Genomic DNA, 26,405 nt, shown 5'->3' on the forward strand with positions numbered 1-26,405 from the left:
GTCACCTATATGTCTAACCTTCACCTGGTGAAGGTTGGGTGCAAAGTTACTTAGTGTGTGTGCACCCTGGGACTAGCCAAGGTGCCCCCACATCGTTCAGGGCAAATTCCCCGGACTTTGCGAGTGCGGGGACACCATTACACGCGTGCACTGTATATAGGTCACTACCTATGTACAGCGTCCAACGGTAACTCCGAACATGGCCATGTAACATGTCTAAGATCATGGAATTGTCACCCCAATGCCATTCTGGCATTGGGGAGACAATTCCATGATTCCCCGGGTCTCTAGCACTGAACCCGGGTACTGCCAAACTGCCTTTCCGTTGTCTCCACTGCAGCTGCTGCCAACCCCTCAGACAGGTTCCTGCCCTCCTGGGGTCCAGGCAGCCCTGGCCCAGGAAGGCAGAACAAAGGATTTCCTCTGAGAGAGGGTGTAACACCCTCTCCCTTTGGAAATAGGTGTGAGGGCTGGGGAGGAGTAGCCTCCCCCAGCCTCTGGAAATGCTTTGATGGGCACAGATGGTGCCCATCTCTGCATAAGCCAGTCTACACCGGTTCAGGGATCCCGCAGCCCTGCTCTGGCGCGAAACTGGACAAAGGAAAGGGGAGTGACCACTCCCCTGACCTGCACCTCCCAGGGGAGGTGCCCAGAGCTCCTCCAGTGTATCCCAGACCTCTGCCATCTTGGAAACAGAGGTGTTTGTGGCACACTGGACTGCTCTGAGTGGCCAGTGCCAGCAGGTGACGTCAGAGGCTCCTTCTGATAGGCTCTTACCTCTCTTGGTGGCCAATCCTCTTTCCCTGGTAGCCAAACCTCCTTTTCTGGCTATTTAGGGTCTCTGCTTTGGGGATCTCACCAGATAAAGAATGCAAGAGCTCAGAGTTCCTCTGCATCTCCCTCTTCACCTCCTGCCAAAGGATCGACCGCTGACTGCTCAGGACGCCTGCAAAACCGCAACAAAGTAGCAAGACGACTACTAGCAACCTTGTATTGCTTCATCCTGCCGGCTTTCTCAACTGTTTCCAGGTGGTGCATGCTCTGGGGGTAGCCTGCCTCCTCTCTGCACCAGGAGCTCTGAAGAAATCTCCAGTGGGTCGACGGAATCTTCCCCTTGCAACCGCAGGCACCAAAAGACTGCATCACTGGTCCTCTGGGTCCCCTCTCAGCACAACGAGCGTGGTCCCTGGAACTCAGCAACTCTGTCCAAGTGACTCCCACAGTCCAGTGACTCTTCAGTCCAAGTTTGGTGGAGGTAAGTCCTTGCCTCCCCACGCTAGACTGCATTGCTGGGTACCGTGTGATTTGCAGCTGCTCCGGCTCCTGTGCACTCTTCCAGGATTTCCTTCGTGCTCAGCCAAGCCTGGGTCCCCGACACTCTAACCTGCAGTGCACAACCTTCTGAGTTGTCCTCCGGCGTCGTGGGACTCCCTTTTGTAACTTCAGGTGACTCCGGATCACTTTTCTTCCAAGTGCCTGTTCAGGTACTTCTGTGGGTGCTGCCTGCTTCTGTAAGGGCTCCTTGACTTGCTGGGCGCCCCCTCTGTCTCCTCATCCAAGTGGCGACATCCTGGTCCCTCCTGGACCACAGCAGCACCCAAAAACCTCTACCGCGACCCTTGCAACTAGCAAGGCTTGTTTGCGGTCTTTCTGCGTGCGAACACCTCTGCAAGCTTCATCGCGACGTGGGACGTCCGTCTTCCAAAGGAGAAGTCCCTAGCTCTCTTCTTTCTTGCAGAACTCCAAGCTTCTTCCAACAGGTGGTAGCTTCCTTGCACCCTCAGCTGGCATTTCCTGGGGTCCTGCCCACTCTCTACACTGTTGAGACTATTGGACTTGGTCCCCTTGTCTTACAGCTACTCAGGTCCGGAAATCCACTGTTGTTGCATTGCTGGTGTTTGTTCTTCCTGCAGAATCCCCCTATCACGACTTCTGTGCTATCTGGGGGTAGTAGGTGCACTTTACACCTACCTTTTAGGGTCTTAGGGTGGGCTATTTTTCTAACCCTCACTGTTTTCTTACAGTCCCAGCGACCCTCTACAAGCTCACATAGGTTTGGGGTCCATTCGTGGTTCGCATTCCACTTTTGGAGTATATGGTTTGTGTTGCCCCTATGCCTATGTGCTCCTATTTCAATCTACTGTAATTTTACACAGCTTGCATTACTTTTCTTGCTATTACCTGCATAATTTTGGTTTGTGTACATTTATCTTATGTATATATCTTATCCTCATACTGAGGGTACTCACTGAGATACTTTTGGCATATTGTCATAAAAATAAAGTACCTTTATTTTTAGTACTTCTGTGTATTGTGTTTTCTTATGATATTGTGCATATGACACCAGTGGTATAGTAGGAGCTTTACATGTCTCCCAGTTCAGCCTAAGCTGCTTTGCCATAGCTACCTTCTATCAGCCTAAGCTGCTAGAAACACCTCTTCTACACTATTAAGGGATAACTGGACCTGGCGCAAGGTGTAAGTACCTCTGGTACCCACTACAAGCCAGGCCAGCGTCCTACAATCACCCATGGGTTTCACAATGGTATCCACCACAATCAGAAAGTAGGGGCACAAAAATAGGGAAAATAGGCTACCTCTTAGAAAAATTCCAAAACTGTGGTACAGTTTTAGTTTTTTTGATTCAGCTCTGCATGTTCCTGAAAGCTGGGAAGATAGTGACTTTAACACAGCAAACTGTTTCTGGATGCCATTTGTAGGCAAAAAAGACACTTAACTGGAGCACTTGATCCCTATTTTTCTAAAAAAAAAAAAAAAAAAAAAACTCTAAAGTGTGCTATATTTTGCCTATTTTCTCAGTCCACTCCAGGAAAATCCACAAACCCTAGGTACCTTCAGAATCCCCAGGCTGTTGGAAAAAAATGCAGCAAATTTGGCGTGGAACGTTAATGTGGAAAAAAGTTATGGAGCCCTAAGTATGAAGAATCCCATATAGCCAAAAAAATGGCTCAGTACACAGAGCCGGGATGTGGGCTTAGTCCCAGCAGCTAAAGGATTAAATTACAGCGACTGAGTTGTTTGGAATTGTATTTAAATGAATTGCAGGAGTTCTGTGCAGTTTGTTTGAAATCTACAAAGGATGCAATTTTGGGAAAGTATGCAAAGTTACTGTCAGAAGGTCAAGGTCCTCCTCCTATTGGAAGTGCGGCACATGAGATGATGTTAAATCATGTTTTAGACACTTCTGTGTGTCTAACAGTTTGAAGTATATTTTATTGATTGTTTGCTTAACAAGGAGATGTGATGCATTGTCTGTTGTCAAGTTGCGATTTTGGGGGGGGGGGGGGGGTCGGGGGGAATGATCCCAAGATCGGATTGCCAGTTCCAATTGAGACAAGCAAGAGCACACATGTTAAGAACGAAATCACAAAGAGTTTGTGCACTGCTTTACATAATGAACAAAGTTTCACTGTAACTATCATCTGAAAGCTTCAGGAGTGGTTGAGCACCTGAAAGGTGTAATGAAATGCAAACTAGACAAGATGTGTGCCTCAACATCCTTAACATGTCCAGATGTTATTTCACTGGTAATACTCAACATGAGAAGTACTCCAAGTAGGAAGACTGGTTTAAACACAAACAAAATAATCTTGGGATCATGAAAGAGCCATTGTAACCACAAAATAGATTAAGCAGTCTCTTAAAAACACTCTGGTTAGGCTTAGGGGTGTATTTGCCAGACTGTGATTTTCCTTACATTTTTTGCTTTTGGTAGGATTTGATTACTTTGACACAGATATTAAATTTCACTGGCTAGATCATAAAGATAATTATCGTTTTACCTTCAAAAATTGTACATAGTTGACTAAAAACTTGTAAAGGGCACATTAATTGTTGCGATTGCTACATCCGTATTCATTGACAAAACAATTTTAAAAAGTTGCCAACATGACCAGGAAAAATTACGTTTCAGTCAAAAGAAATTTTTTTAATTATCAAGTTGCAAACATACCAAAGTCTTAACATTTGGAAAGATCAAGAAGGGATTGTTTGCTTCATGTGAATGGGAGATAGTGACTATGATAGTTCGAATTTAGTAGGAAATAGTGCAGGTGCTTATAATTATGTATTGATTGATTTTATGTGCCAAGAAGTATTAACCTTAAGTTTAAAGGCGTTTAGAATTAAACTGCTTACTGCACACTTCCACAAACTTGGCTATGTTTTGTTATTTAGTTTTTGTGTTTCCAAGAGTCTAGCATTTGAATAGTTTGAGTGAAGTGAGTGGAAAAGCGTCATGGAAGAGTGAAGAGAAAAAGTACAGGTCAACATGTCTTTTCATAATAGTCAAACTCTTAGAAACATTTTGAATTAGGAGTTTAAGATCTAATTGCAGAGGCAAGAAAAAAACAAACATTTAAGATTGATAGGTAAAGAAGAAATCACACTTGATGAGATGAAAACCAAAATGTACGATGACCTGAAGGCTGTAGTAGAAAAAACAGACAAAACCAAGATTGATGAAAGAAATGTTGCAGTAGAGTAGGGTGATAGTGATAATTATCAGAAAGGGGAAATGTTAGTGAGTTTTAATTAGTTAGAAAAGTATATTAGACATGCTTCAGTTAGCATAGCTATGCCCTACCAGGCTGCCCTGACAATAATTCATGGAATCCTGCAGAAAAGTGCATGTCTGTTTTAGGTGTACGAGCTATCCACGCGCCTGTTTCTTTCTCAGTGAAAATACAACCTCAGCCATGGTCCTATGTATACATCTAATCTGTTCTGGAGGGAAGGATGTATCAATGTACCAATGTCAAGGCTGCTTAGCCAAAGCTCTGCTCGTAGTTGAACAAACCGTTGTTTTCTGTTATTTCATAAGCAGGGGCTTAAAACCATAAATAATTATGTACGGCATTGACCAATAAGATGGGTAGGGAGATATTGGTAAAGTACAAACTAATAGGTTAATTCTATGTAATATGCCATGAGATGCCTGTGACTCTGTTCCCGAAACTTTACTAAATAATGTGCAAATTGGAGATGAGCCAGACATATTGCTAGCAGATTTTTTGCTTCAAGGCCTTTCCTTTGAGAGGTACTGCTTTGCCCTGAAAGCTCTCTGAGAATTTCTTTTGAAGACAGACCTTATATGTCAGCCGGTTGTGAATTTACTGGATTTACTATCTACCTTTCCTTTTGCGTAGTGAAACTATATTTTGAATAAACCCACACATTTAGAACTTTGGAATTTTATTGTGTATAGTATTATTGATAGGTTTAGACCAAATCTATCAGAGACTGAGACCTGTTACCACTTAACAACTGATGTAATTTATTAAGTAGAGTGTTGACAATTGTTACCATCATTATCTGCAAGAGGACATTTTCTCTGCCTTTATGGCATTGCCCGGTGGTTCCACAAACCCACCCTACAGTTGTACTGTTAACTGCCAGCCACGGCCCTTGGGGTGGCGGGGATGTGTTTGTGTTGATCTGGAATGCTCCTACAAACATAAGTCACAGCAGCCAACTACATTGTCGCACTGCTAATGTTTGCCTTTAAGTGACTCAGGCCTAATTTAGATCTTGGCCGAGGGGTTACTCCGTCACAAATGTGACAGATATCCTGTCCGCCGTATTACAAGTTCTATAGGCTATTATGGAATTATAATACAGCGGACAGGATATCTGTCACATTTGTGATGGAGTAACACCTCCGCCAAGATCCAAATCGGGCTCTTGGTCTTTTGGTTTCACACAGTGCAGTGTTGCAATATAATTAGTGGTCAGATCCTTCAATATGTCTCTGCAGACCTGTCATCGTCTGCCTGACAGACTTGGCCTGCTTCGGAGCACACTGAAAAAACCAGTGCAATTCTATTGCTGTCAATTTCTGAGTTTTCCTCTTATTTCTAGTGGTTATCACTTATTCTTTGCTGTCTCTGGAGGTTCATGGGTTCCCTGCTGTCTTCTATAGGTGTCGGTTTCACTCTGCTTTTTATAGAGGGTGATGGAACTTCCTTGCATCATCTGGTTATTGATGAGCCTTTTCGGCATCTCTAGTGTGTGATGTCCCTGCTGTTTTAGCCTTGCCAGGTCTTCCTTACTGTCTGTAATCAGTCTTGAGTATCTTCTTTCTTTAGTGGGTCACCAGCCTGCCTGTTGACTCAAATGGATGTTGTCAGTGCTCCCATGCCGCCCTTGTCTGCTGTAAGGACTTTTCTGCTGTCTCTGGTGGGATTCTTGGCATGACCAGATGCCCCAAACGTTATGTTGTAATAAATTGGCTCATTCAAGTCTGTCTTTATTTATTGCCAAATGGACAGCTGTGCTAATCCGTGAAGGGCAGCAGCAAATTGAACTGAAAACCACACAAGAGGATTTCAAAGTAAACAAGCCAAATCACATTCTAACTCTTAAAATGACAACACATTTCCTTTTGTTAACAACAAAAGATATGAACCTGCAACAACGGAAAAACAAACAGAAAATAATGTAAAACAGTGGAGAAATCACCAGAAGTAAAACAGAACACTTTATAAGCTTGTTTTATCTGACAAAATCCCTCAAACAAAAAAGGGGATCTGTGTGAATTTTGATATTGGCCTTGAGGACTTTGGTGGTCCAGAGCTTGGGCAACCCCAGCCCTGTACATCAATGTTCCTCTATTGTCTGCAACTTGAACATCACATTTCATAGGGCACTCCCTCCTCAACATCCAAACACTACTCTGATGGTCATGATTCACCTCCTGCTCTTCACTTGCCACATGCCTTAAATTCCACATCAACCACTCTCACGTCCTACCCGTCAATCCAAAGTCCTCTTAACTTTAACTGGTCCCTTGAATATGGACAATATACTCTTCTTCTTGAGTCAATCACCTGCCTCAACCAACCTAGAAACTGCTTCCTCTTCTTTCTTACTCTATCAACGCCTCTCATCCATACTTCTTCCAATCAACATGATACCATCTTTTCTCCATTGCATACTAAAGAAAGGGGACAAACCAGTCTTTTCACTGGCAGGCGGTGTGAAAGGCCCAAACCATGCCCCTCATAGGCTTTCTCCATTTCCAAACCATTCTCTACAGCAATTCCCAGCATGCACTTGACCAATCTGTTGGTCCTCTCCACTTGACCGTTTGACTAGGGGTTATAGAGTGATGTTCTTATGTGTTTTATAATTATTTTCCCCCAAACACTCACATTTAGTCTCAAATCTATTGTGTACCATTATATGCCACCAAATATCAAGACACTTTGTCTCACAAATACCTATTTCTAGAACTTTATGGAACTGATGGTGGTGATGGTTATCATAGAAATCACTTTCAGCCACTTGGAATGCACATCCACAATCACAACAACAAATCTCTGACAATCCGGCAACCCAGCCAACAGATCAATGGAATCCAAACAGATTTTTTTTATCATAGTCCACCAAGATCTTCAATGAGGGCCGTCTTCTATATCCACCATAATGTTCATTCTCTTCAACCCCTAGTACACCGAACAGTCAATTATCCCCTGTCCACCAAAATGTATCTACGTCTTTTCTTTGTCATGGTTTGCTCCAAATGCCCTGGTGCGCCAATGTAACCAATTTGCTTCTGAAATCATAGGGTGGAACAAACCTATTTCTCCTCATGAGCAGATGTTCACTATATACATACAACTCATCAACCACTTTGCAATAGAGTCTGACATCTATTGCCACAGAACTCTCTTTTCCAAACATCTTTAAAAATCATCTCAAATACCTCTTTTAGCACATCATCCCACTGTATTGCCACCTTCCACTCATCCTTTGTGACTGTAGCACTCAAACCTTCACTCACTCAGACAAGCAAGCCACAACGTCTTAGTTTCAAAACCCACCACAAATTCACTTTGATCTGGTAAACGGGAAAGGCAATCTGCTACATAATTCTGCAACCGTACACATAACCTTGGAGCAAATCTTGCTAGCCTTGACAAGCTCTGATTTGCACCCTCTGACCCCCCCCACCAACCACTCACCCACCCACCCCCAGGTCTCAACATTTTTAGCATTGGATAGTGGTCTGTTCCTAGCATAACACTAGTTCCCAACCCTAGGTCTGAAAGTTTGCCATGCTGCTGTCAAGGCTTCCCTCTCTACGACTGAGTAATCTCTCTCAGCCGAATTCAGAGTATGAGAAGCAACAGCAGCAGTTAACTCTTCTCTTTCATGTTTCTGAGAAAGCACTGCACCAATGAACCTCCTGTCGAAATTAAATGGTGTGAAGACACCTGCTCGCTATATTTCATTTTTTAACAGTCTGAGAAGCTTGTTGTTACCTCTCTAGGCACCTAAATCTCACGGCCTCAACCTTAGATCCCCAGTTTTTCAGGCAAAATTAATAACAAATTGAGAGTAATATTCTATTAATCCCATAAATTATCTCAATTCATCCTCACAGAGAGTCTTGGCGCTCACTATGGAGGCACTGATTAAATCTTTTTTTTGCTTTGACTCCTGCTGCTGAGATGAAGTACCCTCAGCAACCCACACCTTCATACCTGCATCAGTCAGTACGGTTAACATCCTTCCTTCCTAAAACCACACTGTGTTCATTCATGGTGTTGCCAAAGATTCATCCTTGGACTATGCTTTGAACATCTTTCAAAATATCAGACATTGTGCGCTAGAATATGTTCGCAGCGGGCACTAACCTGAAAGTAAGTCTGGTAAATTGAAAGATGTCTTCTGACGTTATAAATGCAGTAAGGGACCTCGAGCCTGGATGTAGCTGATAGGTGCTTTTAAGGTCTAACTTTGAAAAAATCTCCCTTTTCTCAAAAAAAGCACCAACTCATTAATATTTGGTAGCGGTAAACAATCTGTCACAATACTTGCACTGAGTGACCTAAGCCCTGGGATTTATAATAAGGCTAAGATCGTATTGGTGCACCCACCCCAATATTGCAAGGCCAGTTTGGGTCATATATAATTTTCCTCTTACTATGCGGTCACGAAAAGCAACTTCTGGCCACATATATTCTACGTCATCAATAGTAGTCCCTTGAAAACCTCTGGGAATAATGTCCTTGGGCAGCACTTTTACAGATGTCCAAGTGCTTCTAAACAAAGCTTTATGCATTATGATATGTAATGAACCCAGATCTACCATCAAGTCTATTTCCTTGTTCCTGATCACAAATGTGGCTTTGGATCTGCTCATCTAGGCATGCTTCGCAACAATTCCATTCACAACACTTTCATTGTCAGGACTTATGTTCATATGCCATTGAGTGGTGTTTTCTTCCCCACTACACTGACTGCAAGGAAAGAGTGTTGTTGAATGTCATTCACCATTGCCAGTTCCTGAATCTTCATTGACTTCAGATGTGCAAGTTTGCAATTCTTCCACTATCATCGCTATGGCAATAGTATCCCTGACGGTCGGGTTACTGGCCACCCACAAAAGCTCCTGTACTTTCTTACTAAAACACTGGACAATTAGCTGATTCAGCATGAGGTCCTCGGTCAAGGTACCAAATTGGCACTTGGAAGCAATTTCTCTAAGTCTTGTCACAAACTCAATTTTTTGTGAGCTTTGAGGGGATTTACAGAATTTCTGTCTAGTCATGACAATATTAACGGACTTGGCAAATCTCAATTGCAGTCTGTTTTTCGCTTCTTTATACACATCCTCTGTTGAATTGCTTTGGGAATCTATAGCCCGTGATAAAATGTAAATATGTGCTGTCCCTCTTTACCTAATGAGCTGAGGAGTGTTTTTTTGTTGGTAGATGAAAAAAGCAAACCCATCAAAGGCTACTAAATGTTTTTCAAGGTTCTCAATCCATTCGTCTCACTCAGTGCTAGGAGTGCCAGGCAGTGGGAGAAATGCAGGTGGGGCGACAGTGTTGCTTAAGGCTCAATGCTATGATTTCCAATATAAACTTTAAATAAAGTAACTCCACATGGTGCCCTTCCCATAGCTGCCGGTTCAAGGTTAGCACAGTATCTGGCTGAGTAACGGTAATTAATTGTGCCAGTCCACGTGAGCGGCACGTGTCAGTTCAATATGTACATGGGAACCAAATTGAAAAAGGCAGAACTTGAGCTCAAGTGCAGAGCGCTGACATGGATAAAAATTACTTCAGAAAAACAACACCAAACTAATATGTAGTGGTGATTTACAACATGTTTGTAGATGGTGAACAGTATAAAACAGGTAGTTTCACAGAAATATAAATTTCTGACAGGAGCGTGATGAATAGCAAGCAGTGAAATTATTACGATTGTGCTGAAAACAGCAGGAACTTGTCACTGTGCAGGACTCCGTTAATCATGGCTAAAACTGTTGTAATAAATTAGCTTATCCAAGTTGTTTTCGTAAGATTTATAGACAACAGGTACTCTATGCTGATCCCCTGAGACCAGTAGCACACTGAACTCCTGAGAACCACACAAGAGTATTCCAAAGTAAACCTTTCAGTTCAAATCTGCCTTGAACTGATATTCTTATGACCTTCAGTGATGCTTTATTAGTGCCAACCAAAAGATGCTGTACCTTCGTAGCATACAACCTTAATAAGCTAGAGTTCTGACAACAGGTTTTATGTCCAGGATAATCATATTAGAAAAAAGACTTATCAGTGATCTTTCCTACTCGCTTTGGAAGTTTTGCAGCTATGGCAGGCCTTTCTGGAATATTAAACTTGCCAAATGGGGATATATCTGAAATGAATAGCTTTATAGTAACATAACTGCATTGTTCCACAGGCGAAAAAATGCCACGCATAAGGCATTGAAATGTCACGTATAAATGAAAGCATGGCAATGTCACACATAAGCACATTAAAAGCTTGGCAACTATGACTATTTATTTAGCAGTGAGAGGCATAAACTTTATACCAAAGATAAACCAAGCTACATTCACAGGACAAATATCACCCGGGGAAACAGTAACCTCATTTAGATAAGAACTGGAAAGGAAACTCAACCTTCGGGCTTTTTCCAGGGAATTCTAAAAAGTGCAAGATCTGATGTTTGCCACTACCTACAATTTACTGTGAGTGAGGAGAGGGCTCCGCAAGTGGATTGCAGGGTGTGACTGTGCATGTTAAAATTCATCTGTGGAACAATCACTTAAGCTCTGTTTTTCTCTCATGTGTATCCTGACAGCCTTTTCAACCCAAAAGAATATCTAATAAGGAAAGCAGCATTTCAGAAAAACATCTCAATTTTCACCCAGGAGAATTGCGGCCACTGTTCACCTCTGAGAGGAGAAACTGGCGAGAATGTCTATCAATAAGCAAGTGTTTAACTTAGAGTACCAAGGATTAGCAATGGGAGGGGGCAGCATTATGTAGCAGTACTTCAGAGTATCAGAAAAGCGAACAAAACCTTTAATGTAGTCCTTAAAAAATAGACGTAAATGATGACCAATAAGAGAAATCGAAGAAATATTTCATTTACCTCACTGTTTTAAATGTATTTTGCAAGTTGATTTAATTAACATAACATATCGTGCCACGTCTTGCAAGTGAAATAGAGTTACAATATGCAATTATGTTGCTGGACTTAAATATTTACCTCTTCCTTGGCTCGACTGGCAGCTGCACACCACTGACAGAGTTCGGAGGTCCTCTCCCAATGTGGGCCATCTGAGCCACTTTGGAAGACCAGGCACCTGCAGCATTGATAACTACGGCACACTCCACTGGCTGCCTCTCCAAGCTGTTGGGCATCTGCACCTGCATATCAACACAGGAAATCAGAGACAAAAGCTGAGGCTTAATCTAGCCTTTTTCAGATCCAGGTGTAAGATTTCAAACTATGTGCATAACTGAAAGATTGCACAGCATTGTTTGATGGCCAGCAGTGAAAGTGGCTATTATGCATTGTCTATTGAGATAAAGTAACAGGGGATGACATGGACATGGCAAGAATATTTGGGGAGGGACAAAAAAGAAGACATTGCATAGCTAATGCAGTGGTGGAAAAGAGGAATTAGGGAATGCCACGCGGCCCAATGTCCTGTGAAAGACAAAGGCATGCCAGCGCTACTGGACAAGGTTGACCGAAGACGACATGAAATGCATAATGAACATTAACCTATATCCAGGGAAAATATGACAAAGTCCTAAAGTGTCTTGTTTTTTAAAGTTAAACCAAAGTATTGGCATTGTAAATTTTGATTATTATAGTCCCTTGCTTTTAATCTTTGCCATCACTTAGAAACTAAAGACTCCACTTTAATATATAAAATATTAGAAAACACCATCAAATATTCATAGCGTGGTGCATAACCTTCTACAACAAAAATTAATTAAAAATGCCAAGGTGGACCTTCTAGGCAAACCTGGAAACACCAATGCTAATTTACATTTGAAAACCTGGAAAAACAGCACCAAGGAAATTACATTTGTTGAAGGCTATCAAACAGTCTCAGGAACCTTTTTCCCAACAGTCTTATAGAGATCTGTTGTTAGTTTTGTGTCCAATTATTCAATATACAAATCTTTTTCCTAAGCCTTGTACCTCCAGAAGAATCGCCAGTGTACAATACTGGCGATTCTTTTAATCGCATCCGGCACAGAATATCAGATGCAAATACTAGCTTTCAGTGCAGAACCTCCTCTGGATGATATTATTGTGTTTTCACACAGAGGCAGGGTTGACTTTGCGAAGTCTGTTTAGTAATCTCCCACCCCAGATGATGGCAGCAGGATTGGCCGACCATGTGGTTTACACCCCCAAATGTGTAAGTAAGGGTAAGTAAGTAAGTAAGCAGTAAGTAAGTGAGCTATAGTGAGGGGGCAGCACGCAAAATATACATAGTTTGCCTATGTGGATAGTTAGAGGGTATTTCAATCCATCACACATGCTGTCCAAGGGTAGCAACAGGAGATTCACAGGTAACTCATTTACTATGATTAGCCTAAATTGCTCTGCAACCTACTTCCAAAATACCGGACCACAGGACCACCATATGTGAGCCATTTTTCCCTTCCTCCTGCAGCCTCTTCAGCATACATCCAATAAACCAAACAGGGCATGGAGCCGGGTTGGAGTAAGATACCATTATAAGATGGTCTTATAGCCATTCTTTTTGTGGTGTATGCTAATAGATGCATTTGCTGCACTGGACCATTCATTTATTCCTCCGTTATGAGAACTCTCAATCCAAAGTGGACACTTAGGTGGCTTTGTTGATTAGTGAAAATTATTAAGCAATCTATATAGGCTTGATCACGCCCTTGACGTGACCCACTATTCAGGATAGACTTAAGAGGGGTGAAATCTCTTAATGCTGTTTTCTGATTCTTTTCTTTAGCCCAGTGTATTAATTTTGTGTACCTGAAGGGATTGATTCTGTTTAACTGCCAGAAGAAAATAAGTTACTTACCTGTAACTGTAGTTCTCCAGTATTGGAATCTTTCATAGATTCACATGCTTGAATCATTCCCCGTCGTCGAGATGGGAGTCCCGGTATAAATTTTCATAAGTAATGTTAAAACATATTGAAGAGAAAAAGGCCCTAGGCCTCTTCAATTTGATAGTCTATCAGAGTCATTTTGTGAAAAGGACCAAACTTGATCCTCCACCAATCAGGCGACAGCACCCTTCAGAACCTCCTGAGAGAAGCTCTAGCACCTCAGATTTTCCACGCACAAGTGCGTATATTACAATGAGTATATGTATTACTAGAAAGAAAGAGGTGAAGTGAGCTTCTCCGGGGAGGTGAGTGGGTCGCATGTGAATCTATGAAAGATTCCAATACTGGAGAACTACAGTTACAGGTAAGTAACTTATTTTCTTACTCCAGTATTGGAACTTTCATAGATTCACATGCTTGAATCAGAGTAGAAAGCAATAAGTATGCACATTGTAAAATGACAACCCCTTTTAAGAAACAGGTTATCTTACAGGGAGTGCAGAATTATAAGGCAAATGAGTATTTTGACCACATCATCCTCTTTATGCATGTTGTCTTACTCCAAGCTGTATAGGCTCGAAAGCCTACTACCAATTAAGCATATTAGGTGATGTGCATCTCTGTAATGAGAAGGGGTGTGGTCTAATGACATCAACACCCTATATCAGGTGTGCATAATTATTAGGCAACTTCCTTTCCTTTGGCAAAATGGGTCAAAAGAAGGACTTGACAGGCTCCGAAAAGTCAAAAATAGTGAGATATCTTGCAGAGGGATGCAGCACTCTTAAAATTGCAAAGCTTCTGAAGCGTGATCATCGAACAATCAAGCGTTTCATTCAAAATAGTCAACAGGGTCGCAAGAAGCGTGTGGAAAAACCAAGGCGCAAAATAACTGCCCATGAACTGAGAAAAGTCAAGCGTGCAGCTGCCACGATGCCACTTGCCACCAGTTTGGCCATATTTCAGAGCTGCAACATCACTGGAGTGCCCAAAAGCACAAGGTGTGCAATACTCAGAGACATGGCCAAGGTAAGAAAGGCTGAAAGACGACCACCACTGAACAAGACACACAAGCTGAAACGTCAAGACTGGGCCAAGAAATATCTCAAGACTGATTTTTCTAAGGTTTTATGGACTGATGAAATGAGAGTGAGTCTTGATGGGTCAGATGGATGGGCCCGTGGCTGGATTGGTAAAGGGCAGAGAGCTCCAGTCCGACTCAGACGCCAGCAAGGTGGAGGTGGAGTACTGGTTTGGGCTGGTATCATCAAAGATGAGCTTGTGGGGCCTTTTTGGGTTGAGGATGGAGTCAAGCTCAACTCCCAGTCCTACTGCCAGTTCCTGGAAGACATCTTCTTCAAGCAGTGGTACAGGAAGAAGTCTGCATCCTTCAAGAAAAACATGATTTTCATGCAGGACAATGCTCCATCACACGCGTCCAAGAACTCCACAGCGTGGCTGGCAAGAAAGGGTATAAAAGAAGGAAATCTAATGACATGGCCTCCTTGTTCACCTGATCTGAACCCCATTGAGAACCTGTGGTCCATCATCAAATGTGAGATTTACAAGGAGGGAAAACAGTACACCTCTCTGAACAGTGTCTGGGAGGCTGTGGTTGCTGCTGCACGCAATGTTGATGGTGAACAGATCAAAACACTGACAGAATCCATGGATGGCAGGCTTTTGAGTGTCCTTGCAAAGATAGGTGGCTATATTGGTCACTGATTTGTTTTTGTTTTGTTTTTGAATGTCAGAAATGTATATTTGTGAATGTTGAGATGTTATATTGGTTTCACTGGTAATGATAAATAATTGAAATGGGTATATATTTTTTTTTGTTAAGTTGCCTAATAATTATGCACAGTGATAGTCACCTGCACACACAGATATCCCCCTAACATAGCTAAAACTAAAAACAAACTAAAAAATACTTCCAAAAATATTCAGTTTTGATATTAATGAGTTTTTTGGGTTCATTGAGAACATGGTTGTTGTTCAATAATAAAATTAATCCTCAAAAATACAACTTGCCTAATAATTCTGCACTCCCTGTAGACCACAAAATCTTATCATCCTGTATAAAGTGATGAAGTATATGAGTGTACTGACATGTTTCTACATAAACATCTATATATAGATATACATATATACACATCTATTTATACACACGTATATATACATAAATAACAGTATGTCATTATCTCTAATATAAATAGGGTATTCCTGTGAAGATACATGCTGAAATTTAAATAACAAACCAGTATTAAAACATAAGACAGTGATGAAAGCTGATCAATATCTGATAACCCGCTGACTATGGGATTATGATAGTGATCAATTATCTTTAGATACATTTTTTTTTTTTTTTTTTTTTTTGATGTGCATACGTTTTCTAGGATGGAGGGATGTAGGAGAAATGGCTCACCTTCACCTGAAGAGATTCCTGAGAACAGCTTGGCCCACTGCTACCTCTCCGTGCGAGAGGGACTCCAAGCAATAGTGCTTAGTAAAGGTATGACAGCTCTTCCATGTTGCTGCCCTACAAATGTCTTGTAGTGGCACTCCGGCAAACAGTGCCGCTGACGATGAGACTTTTCTCGTCGAGTGAGCATGCACAGACGACTGCAAAGGTTTGCCCGCTGCCTGATGGCAGAAGCGAATAGCAGAGGCGATCCATCTTGAAATACTCTGCTTGGATAGCGGGTACCCCTTCCTAGGGGCACTGTACGCTACAAATAGCTGATTAGAACGTCGAAAAGCTTTTGTCCTGTCCAAATAAAATTGAACGCATCTTTTCACGTCTAGAGAGTGTAATGCTCTCTCCGCTGGAGTAGACGGATGAGGGAAAAAAGACTTGAAGACCAAAGGTTCGTTAATGTGAAAGTCTGACGGAACCTTTGGAATAAAATGCGGGTTAGTGCGCATTAGTAGTCTATCTTGTTTAAACTGTAGGAATGGCTCTTGGATGGAGAGCGCTTGTACCTCACTGACCCGCCTAGCTGATGTAAGGGCTATCAATAAGGCAACCTTCCACGATAAATGTTTGAGGGAAGTACGGTGGATCGGTTCAAAAGGATGCTTCATCAGTTGTGCCAAAACAATGTTCAGGTTCCACGAAGGAGGTGGAGGTCTGAAAGGAAGGTAAACCCTGAACAGCCCCTTTAGAACTCTCTTAATCAGCCGAGAAGAGAAGAGCGAAGGTGTATCCTCTGAACGTCTGTATGCAGCTATGGCTGCTATATGAACTTTAATGGACGAGTGTGCTAGGCCAGATCGAGCTAACTCTAAGAGATACGGCAAAATCTCTTCTGGTAGTGAAAGAAAAGGGTCAATTTGACGTTGATGACACCAGGCACAGAATCTCCTCCATTTAAACTGATACGCCTTGTTAGTGCTATCCGCTCTGGCGTGTGACAAAATATCTCTGCAGTCCTGCGGAATATTTAAATGCGCAAATTCTCTGTGGTGAGGAGCCATGCCGCTAACCGCAGCGAGTGTGGATCGGGGTGTCGGACTTGGCCGTTTTTCATTGTTAGTAAATGAGGTAACGGCTCCAGCGGAATATGGGGTTTGACTGAGAGAATGAGGAGCTCCGTGAACCAATGTTGGCGCGGCCAATACGGGGCTATCAGTATGAGAGTGCACGGTTCTGTTTTCATCTTTGTGAGGACCCTTGGGATCAACGGAATGGGAGGAAAGGCGTAAGCAAAGATGTCTGACCAGACTACCGAAAACGCATTCCCCCAAGATTCCTTTTGGTGATGCCAACTTGCGAAGAACTGGCATTTGGCGTTGTCCTTCTTCGCAAACAGATCCACTGTTGGTGTTCCCCACTGGGAAAAAATCTGGGTGAGTACCGTCTGGTCTAATTCCCACTCGTGGCATTCCGATTTCTGTCTGCTGAGTGCATCTGCTGCTTTGTTGTTTATTCCCGGCAAGTGCACCGCCGATAGTGTGACGCCTTGCTACGAGGCCCAGTTCCAGATCGCTTGGGCTTCCCTGGAGAGGGTGAGAGATCTTGTACCTCCTTGTTTGTTGAGATAGTGCATCGTAGTGGTGTTGTCCGTTCTTATCACCACTCGCGATCCATGGATTCTTGGGAGAAACGCTTGTACAGCAAGGTGCACTGCCCTGAGTTCTAGCCAATTGATATGTCTTGATGCGGGATGAGTTGACCATCTGCCACTTATTTTCAGGTCCTGTAATACTGCGCCCCAGCCCTCCAGTGAGGCATCTGTTGTTATGGTCCACGGGGCTGGCTGTTGAAGAAACGAGAGACCGATTGAGAGATGATGGTCTTGAGACCACCACTTGAGAGTTTTGATCATTGTCGGAGTAATTTGTATCTGGTCTTCGAAAGTTCCTGATACTTGAAGCCATTGACGGTTGAGCTGCTCCTGCAAGGGGCGCATCTTTAGCCGACACAGAGGGATCAGAGGTATGCATGAAGACATCATGCCCAATAGTGATTTGAAGAGACGGACTGTAACCTTTTGTCTTCTTTGTATGACACTCTTTAGGGTTAGTAACCTTTGTTGTCTCTCTAACGTGGGACATGCGATGCCGGATTCCGTGTTCAGTTTTGCTCCCAGAAAAGTAATACTGCGGCCTGGTAGAGGGTTGGACTTCTCCCAGTTGATCGTGAATCTGAGATTGATCAGCAAGGAAACGCACTTTCTTGTTGACTTGTGTGCTCCTGTGTAAGTCTTTGCCTTTATTAACCAGTCGTCTAAGTATGGAAAGACCTGGTGCTTTCTTCTCCTGAGAAAGGCTGCCACTGGTGCTAGGCATTTGGTAAATATTCTTGGGGCTGATTTGAGCCCGAAAGGAAGGACGCGATATTGATAATGGCTCCCGGCTACGGTAAATCTCAGATACTTTCTGTGGGCAGGGTGGATTGGTATGTGGAAGTATGCGTCCTTGAGGTCTAGCGATGACATAAAATCTCTTTGATTGAGACGCAGAAGGACGTCTTGCAGGCTGATCATTCGAAACGATTGCTTCTTTAGGTATACATTTAGTTGCCTTAAATCGAGGATCGGTCTCCAATCCTTCCACTTTTTTCAAATTATGAAGAACCTGGAATAAAATCCTGTTCCTCTTTGATCCCGCGGCACCTTCTCTATAGCTCCCTTGAGAAGGAGCTTGTAGACCTCTTCCTTGAGTTGTTGAGGGTATCTTGAAGGAGTCCTGCGGGGAGGGTTGGGGGGAGGTTTCTGGACAAATTCTAAAGTATGGCCCTGTTCCACTAATTGTAGGACCCACTTGTCTGACGTAATGGTTTGCCATTGACTGAGAAATGAGGAAATTCTTACGGCCAGGGTGACAGGAGGAAGACTGGGCATAGCCGGCGCCTCGAAGACATCAGGTTCTACGCGCTGCATCCTTAACAGGGCGGGTTGAGCGTCCACGGCCTGCCGGTCTATTATAGGCTGGTTGAGCCGGTTGTCTCTGGGAATAGTATGGCCGAAATTGTTGCGAAGATGACGGGTAGGAAGAGTATCTCTGTTGCTGATACCCTCCTCTGTAAGAGGGCTGGCCGCGCCCCCTAGGGCGAAAGGACGATTTCCGATATTGCAGGGTCCCTAGTGACCTTGCAGTGTCCGTGTCCGTTTTAATTGATTGTAGGGCTTCGCCCACATGTTTCCCAAATAACGCTTGGCCATCAAAGGGTAAGTCTAGGATCTTATTCTGGACTTCTGGACGAAATGAGGTGGCTTTGAGCCAGCCCTGTCTTCTTAATACAGCAGCGCCTGCAAGCTGTCTGAAAGCAGTGGTCGCTATGTCCATTGCGCAGTCTATAAGCTCTGCAGACGCGCGCTGACCCTCTTGCACAGTCTTATTTGCCTCGGATTTTACGTCTTCCGGCAGTTGACTAATGAAAGGTGCAATATCTGCCCAAAGCTGTCTGTCGTATCGAGACAAAATAGCCAAGGAGTTGGCAGCTCTAAGCACTAAGCTGGCCATAGAAGAAAATCTCTTTCCTATGTTGTCTAGCCTTCTACCCTCCTTATCTGGGGGCGCAGAAATTGGAGCAGAAGGATTCTTTGATCTTCTTTGAGCCGCTTGAGCTACTACGGAATCTGGAGGAGGATGGCCTGTTAAGCATGTTGGGGCATCATCGGGAGCTTTGTATTTCTTATCCAGACGTGGTAAAACTGCTGTGACTGTTGCTGGATTAGTCATGACCTTAAGGCCTTCTTCCCACAAATAGTTCACCATCGGGATGGAACGCACAGACTTCTGGAAGGGCTCTTTAAAATCATAGAGGAAACAATCTGTTTGCTTCGTCGGTAGTGGTAATGCAAAGCGCTTGGCTGCCATCTCTAAGAGATTGTGAAAACCTCCAATGTCTTCAGGTGGGGATTCCACCTTCGAAGGAGAAGGTGGAGCAGGAATAATATACTCGTCCCACTCTGAGTGAGCATCTATGAGCTCTCCTTCTTGATCTCCATCAGAAATGTCAGTGTCCTGGGGAATTGTCATGTCTGGGGTAGCCACATCTGTGAGATGCAAAGTCGTCGGTCTTTGATGTGGAGTAGAAGGACCAGAAATGGGCGATGGATGAGGCTGTTCTCCTTGTGGAGGAAACCTTCTGTTATAATCCACCAACATGGCTCTAAGGCCAGTAAGCAGGTCGGAAGGGATATACGTTCCCTGTTGATACTGCTGATGCTCCAAGGAAGCCTGGGGATCATAAGCTTCCTCATATTCTTCCTCTTCCTGATATTTTACATTCAATTCAGATGGGCTGTGGGCCATACCAAAAGGTCCATCTTCGTCTGAATCATCATCTCCCTCCAAAAGATGTACTGGTACCAGGGAGGATACCTTACTAGGTGAAGTGTGGGTTGGAGTTAATGTTTCTGTTCTTTTTTGATATTTTTTCCCTCGTCGACGGTGTCGTCGACGATCTCGTCGACGACGTGTAAACCGACTTTGTCGTAGACGGTGCCGTCGATGCTGGACGCACTGTTATTTTAATAGCCGCAAGTTTCGCCGACGAGTCTACCGTCGACGAAGTCCTCGTCGACGGTAAAGCTGATACCGACCTCAGCGCCGTCGACGATGACGAGGTGTAGACGGTCGTCGACGCTGATGTCGTCGTTGTAGTTCTCGTCGACGGTGGTGTACTCATCGACTATGTCGCCGACGGAGCCGTTTGACGATGGAACACCTAAAGTAGTTGGAGTTGTCGGCAATGCGCCCACCGACGGTGCCATCGACGGGGAATCCGTCGACGAGGCCTTTTTTCCAGTCACAGAAGATGGCTTTTTGAAAGGCACAGATGGAGGAACAGATGAGGATTCCCTGTGCCTCTCAGAACTGGAAGAACGTTTTTCCCCCTCTTTACTTGAGAGTCTAGTTGGGGAAGAAGATGGGCTGCGACCCTTATAAGACCCTGAAGCAGTCTTTTTGAGGGCTTTCCTTGAGGTTTGTGAGGGAGATCTAGAGCGTGATCTTGCTCTTTTAGTTGATCTCTTGGATGTTGATGATTACTCACTCTCAGAATCAGAAACTGGATCCTTCCTATGCTTCAGTTTCTGCAGCCATATTAGTAATCTGCCTTCTCTATCCTTTAAGGTTTTAGAAGAAAAAGTATGGCAAATCTTACAGTCTTTGGCTGAATGATCTGGATAAAGGCAGTAAATGCAGTCTTGATGAGGATCTTCTGAGTGAAGTCTTTTCTTCCCTCAAGTCTTGCAGTCTCTAAAGAGACTTTTCTTTTCCTTGTCAGACATAGTTGAAAAATAGCTGACAAATCAAAATTATTGAGTTTCTCTGAGAGAAAAAGAGCTGAATAAAGGTGTGAAAACAGAGCAGAGCTCTGAGGAGACTCCCTAGCACGACGTGCGGTAGAAAATCTGAGGTGCTAGAGCTTCTCTCAGGAGGTTCTGAAGGGTGCTGTCGCCTGATTGGTGGAGGATCAAGTTTGGTCATTTTCACAAAATGACTCTGATAGACTATCAAATTGAAGAGGCCTAGGGCCTTTTTCTCTTCAATATGTTTTAACATTACTTATGAAAATGTATACCGGGACTCCCATCTCGACGACGGGGAATGATTCAAGCATGTGAATCTATGAAAGTTCCAATACTGGAGTAACTGTTGGCACAATGCCTGTGATCTATTATGGCCGCTATCATATAAATAACTAAATGTTGCCATGAGGCTAAAAAAACTGCCTATAAGCCCCCTCTTGCATGCCTTGTGGGAAAACCAGGGTTGTTAAGGATGCAGTCACTCCTCCGTATCTCATTATCGCTGACCAGTGTCTCACATTGATCTTAGCGGGGAATAAGAGGCTTTCCATATTGCATGATTTAGGGAGTAGCCACAGCAGAACATGTACAGGTAACATTGCATAACTTTTTTCTACCTTGACCCAAAGTTTTCCCCAGCTGGCATACAGGGTGTTCACTGGCATCCAGGAGACAGGGTGGACAGTGCACACTCTCATAATGGTCTTGACCACACCAGATGTCTCACACTTTGCTCACCAAGGTCCACTCAACAGAATGCACACTTTAGGCGCATTTGTGTCCCATGCAACCCCACCCTTCGCATTGAAAATAACATTCAATTCATTTTCTGATCGAGTGGCGGAATAGTGAGACCTGAAGTGCTATTTAATTAAGTCACCATTAATTGTTGCAAGCCTGTGTATTAAACGCTGTATCGCTGAATGACAGGACCACAGGTGTATGGTCAGAAAGGATCTGTGTTCTGATTTCACAAGATTAAATTCTGTGTGCAACTCTCTGCTCCATAAATTGGTAGTCTGCTACTGATGACATTCTATGAACGTTGGAGAATAACATGTAAGCTTCTGACATCAAATATCTACCAAATTTAAATGTGTCAATCAGTGTATCAGGGACTGTGTGTATGGGGAGGAAGCATGATCAAGACTGATTTGCATATGGCTGGGTCTAAACTGGCATGGTGTGGTGAGTAAAAATACAATGGATTCAGATGAATGTTTGACATTGTTCAGCTTTCTGTCCATCATCTCTTTTTTTTTGCATTTTTCACACTAAGTGAGAAGGGTATGCCCAACTTGGGTCCCATGCTCACCATGCCACCGGACTCAAGCCAGACTAGCTGACAAGGGGTGATACCATGAAACTGGTTTCAAGATGCTTGTTTCTGTTTCAGGAAGGATATGACCTGGCAGTTCAGGCTGGACTCATCCAATGGAGAGCAGGGTCAAGACTGATCTGCACATGGCTGGGTCCAAACTAGAATGGCGTTGTGAGAAAAAAAAATGATGGACTGGGAAGTGGCCCAAGCAGTTGCCGGTGGCTGAGATTAAGTCAAGAAGTCCATCCATCACCTTACTGTTTTTGTATTTGTTGCCCTAAGTGCCTCAGGTATGCCTAGAAGTGGGCGCTGGGTGCATTGTGCCAATGGATTCAAGCTAGCCTAGCTAATGAGGGGTGATATCCTGAAACTGATCCCAGAATGCATGTTTCCATTCCACACAGGACTTGGCCTGGCAGTTTGGGCTGTATTGTTCCCATGGGGAGCAGCGTCAAGACTGATTTGCATATGGCTGGGTCCAAACTAGAATGGCAAGGTGAGCAAAAAAAGGATTCTAGCTCAGACCTCTGACTTAGGGCGAGTGTTTGACATTGTTCAGCATTCCGTGCATCATCTGTTCTTTTTGCATTTGTCGCCCTAAGCAGGACGAGTATGCAGCCCTGCCAAGTACCATGCATCGGGGATTAACAGAACGCATTTTAGTGCATGCACCTGCATCACCGCACTAAAATACATTCTCATGCATTTGTAGCTCGTCTGAGCAATGCTAGAGGCAATTTGATTTTAGCATGAGTAATTTGTTATAACCTTTCTGCAATGCCTAGGCAGTGAGAGCCTGGCCCAGAGAAGAGGTGACTCTGGTTTCCATGGAAATCTGCTTCGGACCCAGTCTGTTACGATATATTTGTCTGGCACTGAGTCATTTCCACCTCTGGAGAGGCACAGACTGAGCAGTGTTGTACTATTTGCATTTAATGATATTGCTGGGTAATGGTATTTGTATTAATAATGTTTCTGTTAGAATTTTTAACTTGTCTGATGTACAGCTCAGGCAGCAGATGCCAAAACAGCCAGCAGTGCACAGCTTGTAATTGTTATTGTCCTATGTGGCTCTAGAGCTGTTCTTTTTGCTATAATTGGATTTAACATGGATTGTCAACAAGTAATGATATCGCCAAACTATGTTAACTACAAGCAGCAGCTCTCAAGAGCACATTTTGACACTGCTGTGTGCTACCAGGACCAGTTCTCTGCACCACAATACCCTCTGGAACCTCAGAATATCTTTTTTTTTAAATAGCACTTTTTTTTATTGAAAACGTTTTCCTCATAATACAATAAAAAAAATGACTTTTACATATCAGTCTCAAGAGAAGATTATTATCTTAATTAATACAATTTTCAATAAAAAGAAACATAAAAAGACGAAAACAACTAAATATCCTATATTAAATTAATAATAAAACTAAGTACTAAAATCGCAAATTCAAACATTGATAAATGTCGAGTATAACAATTATAAATCTGCATATTTACATAAAGACAAATATGCTTTCAAATCTAATTCACATTATGTACCCATGTTCATTAGAAGTATAAAAAAAGAAAAGTGATAAGCACTAAAAGAAAAAAACCTTGTGTAAAGTTAACTGAAGTTTATAAAAGGACACAATATAAGATTAAAATGAACAAGATTATCTTTCAGTTTGAAAATCGTCTTTTCAAGTTTGGCCACCTCAAACATGTCTTCCAGCCAGGACTGAAGACTTGGAATAACCTTGAAACCCCAAATACGAAGAATATTAATTTTCCCTAGACCAATTGCAGTGGACAACCATTGGAAGGCGTGAGCAGACATAGGTATCAATTCAGAAGTGTCATGCAAAAGTGATAATCCACTTGACAGAGGGACATTAATAAAAGAATGTGTTTTTTAATAGTTTTCAATCTGAGCTTAAAACATATGAATATTGGCACAGTCCCATAATATATGAGCAACGTCGCACTCTGGTGTCCCACATCGACAACAAGAGTCAGGACTTAATTTAGCTGAACGTAACTCAGATGGAGACCAATGCAAATGATTAATTATTTTGAAGAAGTTGAATTTAAGGAGGGAGTCCCTTAATTCTTTATTGCATCTTTCTAGAATGGTATTTCAGTTATCATCAAGGTCAACATTTAAGCGTGTGGACCACTATGATTTCAAATTCTAAGAAGTTTTGATGACGTCTGCAGGGTTGGGAGTCAAAATATAAATATGGAGCAAGGTTTCCGCTGAATTTGCATCCAAATTTTTGACGCATATTTGGACCAAACATAGTAAAAATATGCCCCTTAATGTCTCTTTTCTTCAACCTAGAACGTAAAGCCAAGAGTTGGCTGTTATGATTGTCTGTGTACCCTCAAAAAGTGAGTGCCGTCAGAGGAGGAATTAAATTAATGAGGAATTGAGTCATATCGTCTTTCTCTAGTTGCTCTGGGAGGCTGATAAGGAATGGTTTCTTACCTGTAACTCCAGTTCTCTCGTAGGGGTATTTCCATGATAGTCATAAGCACTGAATAGTTCTGCACGCAACTGTTTTTCTTTTTAACAATTTGGCCTGTGTAGCTGTTCACATAGGCTGCACATTGTTATTCTTAAGTGTTTTTTGACAGACCTTTTTTCAAAGGGCTGGTATTTGCACTTAAGAATATACTTCACATCAGTGCTCCGGGGTCCCCGCAGGCGCGCAGAACTATTCAGTGCTTATGACTATACATGGAAATCCCCTACGAGAGAATTCTCATTTTGTCCTTCAACTGTGATCTTCCGAATGTGTTGATTTTTGCTGTAGATACCATATGTCTTGTCCCTGTTCAGGCAGCTTGTCGAGGCATGATTCAACTTCGGTGAGGAGACTTTCTAGTTGTTGCCTTGTCGAATGGAATTGAGCAACTTCGTCCCTGAGAGACTTAACTTCTTGAGTGGTCATTGAAACTGCATTATTGACCAAAGATATTGAAGTTTTAATTTTTAGAGTTCTTTCAGTAGAGTTTCCAGAGTAGTTGTATGGGTGTCGGGGAAGTTGCCATGAAGACAGACTGTTACGTTAGCCTTGGGTATTGTTAGAGCTTCACTGTATGTCATGTGTCGAATATGCTTAGACTTCGACATAAAGCCTTAAACACTCCAGGGTATAACACGGAATCAGTAGGTTCACGTTGAGACCATAAAAGAAGATATACAAACTTAATAAAAACTTTTTATAATGCAGAGTTTGTGATCTCCAAAAAATGAAAATGCATTATTTCCGGAAGGAGGTAAATTGCATTTGGACATTATATCGCTCTCGTTATCATCAGTATCTTTTACCCACCTTTCACCCCAGTAAATTCAGAGGTGAATGCACGTAGAGTCAGTATATTTCAAGTATCCTCATATTTATAGAAGTAGGGTAGTCGCAAAGGAGTTAATTGAGAGAAACAATTAGAGAAAAAAGTTCAAACATCACCATTGGCAATAGGAAGGTGAGAAAAGGAGTTTATCAACAAACTTTTAAGGCCTTTATGTGTTTTATCCCTTAGGTGCGCTATATTTCTGTTGTTAAAGTCACTATTACAAAAAGAAGGGCCTTGTTAATCCTTATCCATTGACAAACAGCAGCAGCATGTAAAGGATTAAGATCGGATCATAATCACGCCTCCTCATGCACACGTCGTGTCTAAGTTCAACAAGGCATAACGTTAAACAATGAAATGATTAGATCTGATTCCCCGATAAAAAATGCTCCAAAAAGGGAGGTTGATGCGTGCAGGTAAATTTAGTATACCTTGTTTGTATTTCAAGATTCTGTCATTTTGATAAGCTTTGATGTCGATCCTCAACAGGCAGTCATATGTAATCACCCAGAGGCCTCTCGGGAGCACATGCTTTGATTTCCTCCGGCCACGGCTTCATAAAAAGGTTACGATCGGCATAACCTTGCAAAAATGGTATCTA

At 42.8% G+C, this 26,405-nt stretch overlaps 1 protein-coding gene across 7 annotated transcripts in view; it reads right to left on the minus strand.

Annotated features, from left to right (window-relative positions):
- Positions 1-26,405, minus strand: part of FOXRED1 (FAD dependent oxidoreductase domain containing 1) — a 942,813-nt gene that overhangs the window by 408,780 nt on the left and 507,628 nt on the right. For all 7 annotated transcript variants that reach the window (XR_011201503.1, XR_011201504.1, XM_069224511.1 and 4 more), the window contains one exon: positions 11,533-11,693. Coding sequence is in view for 5 of the 7 variants with exons in the window: in XM_069224511.1 (XP_069080612.1) it covers positions 11,533-11,693 (161 nt within the window). In the remaining 2 variants the exon portion in view is untranslated. The remainder of the gene's footprint in view (positions 1-11,532; positions 11,694-26,405) is intronic.

The sequence above is a fragment of the Pleurodeles waltl genome, chromosome 3_1, assembly GCF_031143425.1.
Source record: "Pleurodeles waltl isolate 20211129_DDA chromosome 3_1, aPleWal1.hap1.20221129, whole genome shotgun sequence".
NCBI lineage: Eukaryota > Metazoa > Chordata > Amphibia > Caudata > Salamandridae > Pleurodeles > Pleurodeles waltl.